The sequence below is a fragment of the Danaus plexippus genome, chromosome 7 (genome assembly GCF_018135715.1).
Source record: "Danaus plexippus chromosome 7, MEX_DaPlex, whole genome shotgun sequence".
In the NCBI taxonomy this organism is placed as follows: Eukaryota; Metazoa; Arthropoda; class Insecta; order Lepidoptera; family Nymphalidae; genus Danaus; species Danaus plexippus.
Window position 1 is genome coordinate 4,002,825 of NC_083541.1, and position 7,911 is coordinate 4,010,735.

The 7,911-nt window shown below is 29.4% G+C and overlaps 1 protein-coding gene across 1 annotated transcript; it reads right to left on the reverse strand.

The window, feature by feature from the left end:
- Positions 1-108: 108 nt before the first annotated feature.
- On the reverse strand, positions 109-7,405 carry LOC116770644 (probable methylmalonate-semialdehyde/malonate-semialdehyde dehydrogenase [acylating], mitochondrial). Its single transcript, XM_032662200.2, has 10 exons — positions 7,184-7,405; positions 6,293-6,429; positions 5,375-5,485; positions 5,120-5,226; positions 4,341-4,454; positions 3,923-4,089; positions 3,033-3,153; positions 2,332-2,481; positions 1,322-1,462; positions 109-770 (listed from the first exon to the last, which is right to left on the reverse strand). Exons 1-10 carry the CDS (start codon positions 7,217-7,219, stop codon positions 286-288), a joined length of 1,569 nt encoding a protein of 522 aa, XP_032518091.1. The 5' UTR covers positions 7,220-7,405; the 3' UTR covers positions 109-285.
- Positions 7,406-7,911: the final 506 nt, after the last annotated feature.

Below are 7,911 nucleotides of genomic sequence, written 5' to 3' on the forward strand. Positions count from 1 at the left end.
AACTGTCAAAAATACGTCAAGTGTTCGTTCAGAAATATTTGCGCAGGCGCAATTCATTAGTTTAAAAAAATATTGATTACGTATATGCAGATATTGAAATAATGACAATTGTTTTCGGATAACACCATTTTTATTAAATAACGGAAATAATATAACACCTTATAAATTGATTATAACAGTAACCATATATATATATATATTAGAAGAATATAAAATAAACATATAAAAAATATAAATGCTTTAACATTTTCTCTTAACATTATCATGGCATTATTTTATACGTGATTATTGCTGAGTTGGCATAGAGACGGCGGCCTTGGCGTGAGATACGTCACTCTGTCTCCAGAATGATACAACGGTTTTTAATTCGGTGTAAAAGTCGATACCTTGTTTGCCACAGAAATGATTTGTTCCCAAAAAGCTACCTCTGCTACCGCTGAATGAGAACATAGACAATGGCACTGGTATGGGAACGTTTATTCCGACTTGGCCAACATCGATTTGTGAAGAAAATTTCCTTGCGGTCGCCCCGTTGGTTGTGAAGATGGCTGTTCCGTTACCATAGGGATTTGAATTGATCATTTCAATAGCTTCGTCCAAGGTGTCAACAAAGAGACAAATTAATACAGGACCGAAGATTTCTTCTCTGTAGCATTCCATGTTTGGTTGTACGTGAGTGAGAATGGTCGGACCGACGAAGTTTCCTTTCTCGAAGCCTTGAACCTTGACTCCTCTACCGTCAAGCACGATTTTAGCGCCCTCTTTTGCTCCTGTGGAATTATGAGGGGTGGGTTTAATATATTTGTTAAAATATGAACAGAAACTGGAAATTGAGGTGAAATCTATTGAAAGAAAATATAATCAAGACTGGCATTTAATCATTCTATTGCTGCTTGGGATGATTGCGATGTATCATTTAGATAAATCACCTTAATTAATACATGCTCGGCGCAGTAACACTAATTATGATAATTTTAAATATTCAATATCAAATAGATACTCAGTTTCATTAAAGTTAAACAAAGAATTAGTATTATTTGTTTAAACATTTTTTGTTTTTAATTTTTTTTTAATATTTCTCTGCAAGGTCAAAGTTTTTGACTGTTAGATGTAAATAAATAGAGAGAATTTCATTGCAAAATAATTGAACTTTGGGTTGTGGTTGATTGATCATTAAATTTTTAATCAGTATGAGTGGTAGCACGGTAGTTCCTATACACTGGTACTGACAAGGTTTACTAAACTACTTACCAAAAGGTAGGTTGCCTGCTAGTTCGCCCCTTTGGGACAAAAAAAACACTCATGAGGTCAATGAACTCACCAGATTCAACAAGCCTATGAATCCTCTCTTTTGCTCTAACAGAGATGACCGGACCAACATCAGTGCCAGGTACATGACCGGCATTAACTTTGAGAGCTTCAGCTCGTTTCACCAAATCTGGTATCCATTCTTTGGCCTCACCTATACAAAATATTTATTAGAAAGTTTTAATACAACATAAATTAATTTGGCTGTCGATTTTGTTTTAAAAGTAAACAAAAATAATTTATTATAAAATGGCCTTATGCCTTTGTGGATTGTCTGATGTATAATTGTGTGTGTTTTTATGTGTGTGTATTTATGTATGAGTTATGTTAGGTACTGTAGCTATACCTATAAAAAAAAACTTATAGCTATAAAAAAAAAAAAACAAATTACTCTATACTACTAATATTATTGAAAATTAAACTGAATCCTTCCGATTGATATACAACCTGCTAGATTTAAAAGCCTGCACAATCAATGGTTAGTAAGAATTCTAATACTCAATTTATGGAATTCATAAGTAGCGATTTAATATTCTTGATAAATTTACCTCACTGTTCACTTCCATGGAAACTTCATAAGCTATCTTCCTGGAGTTGTGTTTTTATGTGTGCGTGTCTGTGTATGTGTATGTATGCGACATGTCTGTATGTGTATGTATGCGACATGTCTGTATGTGTATGTATGCGACATGTCTGTATGTGTATGTATGCGACATGTCTGTATGTGTATGTATGCGACATGTCTGTATGTGTATGTATGCGACATGTCTGTATGTGTATGTATGCGACATGTCTGTATGTGTATTTACTTGTCTGACTCATTATGACACCTAAGATTTTCGTGTGTAAACATTTAAATGCAACTAAGTTTTTCGGCTGTAAGTGTCGGACACTTTCATTTCCTCTGTTCATAACCATGGTTGCTGTGAAGGAACCCCAATGTTAGGTTATTTAAATATAAAGTAGAAGAGAGGAATTATAAGAAGAACTTAGTTTCATTTGAATGATTAATTATGTACTTACCCACAAACACGGCCGTGCTGAGCGCCATACACCTTTGTCCGGCCGCTCCGAACGCAGCTCCAGCCAATTGGTTCAATGTGTGCTCTTTGTTAGCATCCGGCATTATGACCCCATGGTTTTTGGCACCCATATTGCTCTGAACACGCTTGCCTGGTTCATATATAACGAATTGTTGATCAAAAATTAAATATTTAAGTTATTATTGACTATTGTTATTTTTCTTTATTATTAAATAATTTCACTTGCGTAGTAAAGTTGTGATGTATTAAAAGTTCCACGGACCTTTATGTCATAAATACTAATCATTCATCTTAAGTTATATATTTAAATATATTTTGTTTATATAAAAAAAAATTTTTAGATAATTTGTCATAACATATGTTAATGTTATATAAGTACTGAAATTCATTCATAATATTGTTATCAATATGTATGTCTAGGTCACTAGAATTTTTGCTTACTAATTGTAATAATAATAATAATAACAAAAGATTTTTGTTCAATGACCAAACCTTCACCAAAAATAATATTAATGTATACAAAAAGTCAAAATAATTAATTCATCATTGTAATAAAAAGGATGCAATTTTAATATAGCTGCTTTTCATTACCCTAATGATACCAATGATGCCACTGAAAAACGTATATATGTACTAGGTATTATTTTGTAGTATTTAAAATAAATATATAATATTATTCACCGGCAGCCGAAGCCCTGCTGTAGATATGTTTCCCAGCTGCATCACCCCCTACGAATGACACAGCTTTGATGTCAGGGTGATCACATATGAAGTTCACAGGGTCATGAGTTCCGTGAACAACCTGTATAAAATTAAGTATGTACATTTTATGTTTTATAAAACACTTAGGTTTTAAAAGTGTAAAGTGTATATTATTCTAAATAAATTAAGTAATTTAATTAAAAACATGATTGCATTTACATACAAATTTTAAAAAATAAATATTAAATCAGTTTAAATGAAACTAATATTTTTCGGATAAACGTGATCGCGGGCAGACGAGATCGCGGTTGCTGAAAAGTAACCGAAACGTTGGGACTATGTAGTTTTTTACAAAAATAAATCACGCGTAGTTAGTTTATCCGAAAAATATTAGTTTCATTTAAATGAATAAAACTCGCGACAATCTTAGATCTCATAATATTAAATAGGGCTATTTAAGGTCGGTTATAGATGTTTGTTAAAAAAAATATTATTTTTGTTCATTTAAATGATGTAAACAAAAGTGTTTAAAACAAAGGTGCTACAAAAATCATACTGTTCAAATAAACTGTATAGATAATCAAGCAATATGCTCTTTTAATAATAAAAAACATCTGCGATGTTCAACATATGAAATAGAAATATGTATTAATTTAAAACTCTTAATTAAATGCATTGACATGATTTTTTAAGGCCATGGTTGATTTGCAATCCCTTTTTTTAATTTTATAGATAAAAAAATATAATATTTTATAATTTCTAATTCATATTAATATTCACAAGTCTCGAGAATTCCTTTTTGACAACCTCATATTACATAATAAAGAAAGCACAATTAAAATTTAGCTATTATTATAATGTATACATACATTAACCACTCCAGCGGGAGCTCCGGCCTCCTGCAGCAGTTCCATCATCATAAGGGTGGCACCGGGGTCCTGCTCCGATGGTTTGATGATACAAGTGTTACCAGTCACCAATGCAGGTGGGAACATCCATAAAGGTATCATTACTGGGAAGTTGAAGGCCGCTACTCCTGTAAATTATAAATTAAACTTGTAAATAACTTTTTTGAGTGATTTTATTATGGAGTTTCGTACATTGTAATTATAATGAAAAATTATTAATACAAAATTAACAAAATTTAGGACATCAAAGGATATATTTTTTTTATTTTAAATTATTTTCAACTTTCTTTATATTTATGAATTAGAGTTAATATGTTAAGTAATATTATGTTGTATATTATCAAGTTGTTTAATATGTTATAACTGAGTATTAACATACCAGCGGTGACTCCAAGTGGTACTTTATAGCTATGTGTGTCCATATCTTTAGCTATGTTCTGTATACAATCACCGAGCTGCAAACTTGTTATACTGCAACAGTGCTCCACAGATTCTATAATAAAAATAATTGTGTGTATATTTTATACTCTGTTATAGGTTTAGAAATACTACTAATACTGTAAATGTTAAAGATTTTTAGGATATAGCTTAACGGATTTTTGATGAAACTTTACAGTGAACATAGTTTAGACAACAGAAAAATACGTAGGCTGATGTACCGTGAAATTTCGTGAAGTAACCGGAGATACAACACATAACATTTGTATAGTGCATGACAGTAAAACAATACTTTGTAGCAATAAAACCCTTTTTAAATTACTAGATAATAAGATACAAATTAAAATATAAATAATATAAATACTTATCTATATATATATATTTTAAATAAATTTAAGTATGTCTGCAATAAAATATAAGTGATACTTTGTTCATATTTCCATTACTTTCTAATATTACATGAATCTGTAATAAATTTTTTCAATTGAAATTATAATAGTACTTATTATTGCACCTCTGAGATAATGGATATGAAATGATAAGATTTTTTAGAAGGAAAATCTGTACCATTCAAACATGAACTTGTTCAATAGTGTGGACTAAAGATATTATTTTTATGTTCATGTATTATGAAAATAAATTTTCTATGTATTTTATCACAACAAATAAAGGCTATAAGCATAAAACTTAAAAACAATGTTGTATACAAAATTTCCTTACGAATTCCTCTAAGTACATCTCCCTCAGCATCAGCTATAGTTTTTCCTTGCTCCTCTGTTATTTTAGCCGCTAATTTACTTTGATTTTCTCTTAGAAGACGAGCAAACCTAAAAACATACAATTTTCTTATCATATCACCACATAATTACCTTTTATTACAATATTAGGGAAGTAAATAATGGTCTAAAGATAGAAAAGTGTTAATCTTTTTGAATGTACAAATGACATTGAATAGAGATTTCAATATTAACATACTTCAACATGAGTTGTTGACGAGTTAATACAGTGCTCTGACTCCATGATTTGTATGCCTTCTTAGCAGCTTCCAGTGCCAAATTCAATTCCTCTTGAGTCGCCTCTGGTACCCTTTAAGTAAAAAGAAAAGTTATATATTGTGTATTATCATAATAACAACAATGTTCACTAATACTAAGCTATAACAAATGCTTTTGCAGGAAATTACATCGCATATAGCATTACAAAAACATAAAAAAATGTTTTAAATATTAAACTATTCCATGCGCAAACAAATATGTGTAAATATAAGAGGAAATTACATAAGATGGAATTCTAGATCCGTGAAAAACAATTTTATCATAATAAATAAAAACAAAAGATAATAGCAGGATCCTATCTCTAATAGTATACTGTAAAGATAACATATTCAAACATACAAGCAAAGTTACATTCATTTTATTAATAATTTACTTGAACAGTAACTGAAAAAAATATGTTTAATATTATTTAAGTTTTTTATTGACAATATTTTTTTTCAATTTTATCTTTATTGTGAAAAATATATAACCTTTTTGGATAATTTTTTTTGTTCGTTCATATGCGTTTATTATCCATACAATCTAATATTAACAATTATGTGTACAAATTTCCATGGATTATTTAAGGAAAAACAGATTATGTTATAATTTATGCAAGTAACTAAACATAGACTAGAAATTTGTTTTACTTTAGTTTTTCTGATTTTTCCAATTCAGAATTCACTATGAATGTGACTTTTATATAACATGGGATATGTTCCTTACTTCATACAAGTTATTATCCAAATTGTGTCCAAACTATGTGTGAGTATATCCATCTACATGCATTTTAAATACACATATAACTCAGGAATATATTTAAATTAATATAGCATATTGTAGCCCTTACAATTATTACCTGCCGATAACTTCATTAGTAGCGGGATTGGTGAGTTCAATCCAGTTGCTAGTTTTTGATTCCACATATTGTCCATCTATGTATAACTTGGTTGACGGTGCTGAACTGCTATAGTGTCTTCGTAACAATATATGAGACTGGAATCATTAAATTGAATACTACATAAACAAATTATATAGACGAAAAGGGTTAAAAATATTGTGTAGCGAGAAAATTTGATAAATTGCTAAACATCAATCATCTTTAAAAAATTAAAAAAAAAATGTGTTAAATAGTCCATCTATGTTATATAACTATTTGACATAATGGTACAATTGAATAAAAGAATTTCTTTAACTTATATTACAGTAGTCTTAGCCTCAGTTATAGCGTAAGTGGTTGTTTGAAAAAATTAAGTTTCAATGTGACGTGCAAACGGATAATGTTAAATTATTAACCTTATTATATACCAGTGTCCTCTTTTAGGAAAACTATTCAAGACTGTTGCGCAAAAACTTCATGTGAATTATTGAACAGAACATGATGAAACCTTAGTCACAAATATTCCACTGCGCAACAATACACAGGACTGGCCTATGAATAATGCACACAGTTTAAATACCAAATTTGCTGAATGATGTATATGTTTGTCTTACATTCCCAACACTTTTGAAAAGAAATATCGATGGAAAACCTATAGAATATAAATTACTTTTATTTTGTCTGATTGCAAAGAGGCATATTGAGATTTTATTCCACTAGTGAATTTAATATCATCATATCTCGGATAAAGATTGCTTTTATCAAAAACGTGCTCGACAAAATATATTTTTATATACCCTTAGTAGATAAATTAAGGATAATATGTATAAGATAATTTTATATTTAATTCTAATACAATTGATAACTTACTTCTGATTTAATAAGTTTCAAGAGATTCAGCGCCATCGTTTTAAGATTAAAATTTTGAAAATTTAACACACCGGTGGAAATACAAGTGCCTCGCCTCCCAAATGGCCGACTGATTAAAATACAAATGTAAGTTTCTGACCTTGGATTGATAAATTTAAATTATTCAAATCCACTGTCGTCAAAAGCGGTATCGTAAAGACTTGTTTACAATTTTAGAAGACAAATGTCCGAAAGTATACGTTCCGTTTGTATAAAATCTCTTTGTATAATTTATAGGTATTAAGAACTTACAATGAATACTTATTTACAAATTATTATTTCTCATGATATATTTTAATATACAAGTTATGTAGACTGATAAAGATAAATTCGCTCAATTTTGAATATTATCAACTGTGTATGACATTTAAGTACGCTTGATTTTGACTTTGTCACTGTCACTGGTCACGATTCTTGACATTTGACTCATTTTATTCAATATTCTATTCCAAGAAAAGTTTTTTATGTATTCAAAATTTTTATACACTAATTAATTTTAAAAATTTCTTAAACAGAGTATTATACTTGAATTATTATTAGCGGTGTTTACATTAAATTTGTTAATAGCTGTCACAAAAGTAAAATATATAGAAGCACTTAAATTGTTTTGCTATATAAAAATTAACAGGCACGCTATAATAATACATATACATTTATATTTAATTCTTTTCTAATTAACCAGGAGGAAA

What these genes read in the sequence shown, in the direction of transcription:
- LOC116770644 (XM_032662200.2), bottom strand. Translation starts at nt 7,219, where the DNA reads ATGGCGCTGAATCTCTTGAAACTTATTAAATCAGAA. An exon ending in ACCACTTGGAGTCACCGCTG is followed by an intron (nt 4,090 to 4,340) that starts GTATGTTAATAC and finishes TATAATTTACAG; the next exon opens with GAGTAGCGGCCTTCAACTTC. An exon ending in TCATAGGCTTGTTGAATCTG is followed by an intron (nt 771 to 1,321) that starts GTGAGTTCATTG and finishes ATAATTCCACAG; the next exon opens with GAGCAAAAGAGGGCGCTAAA.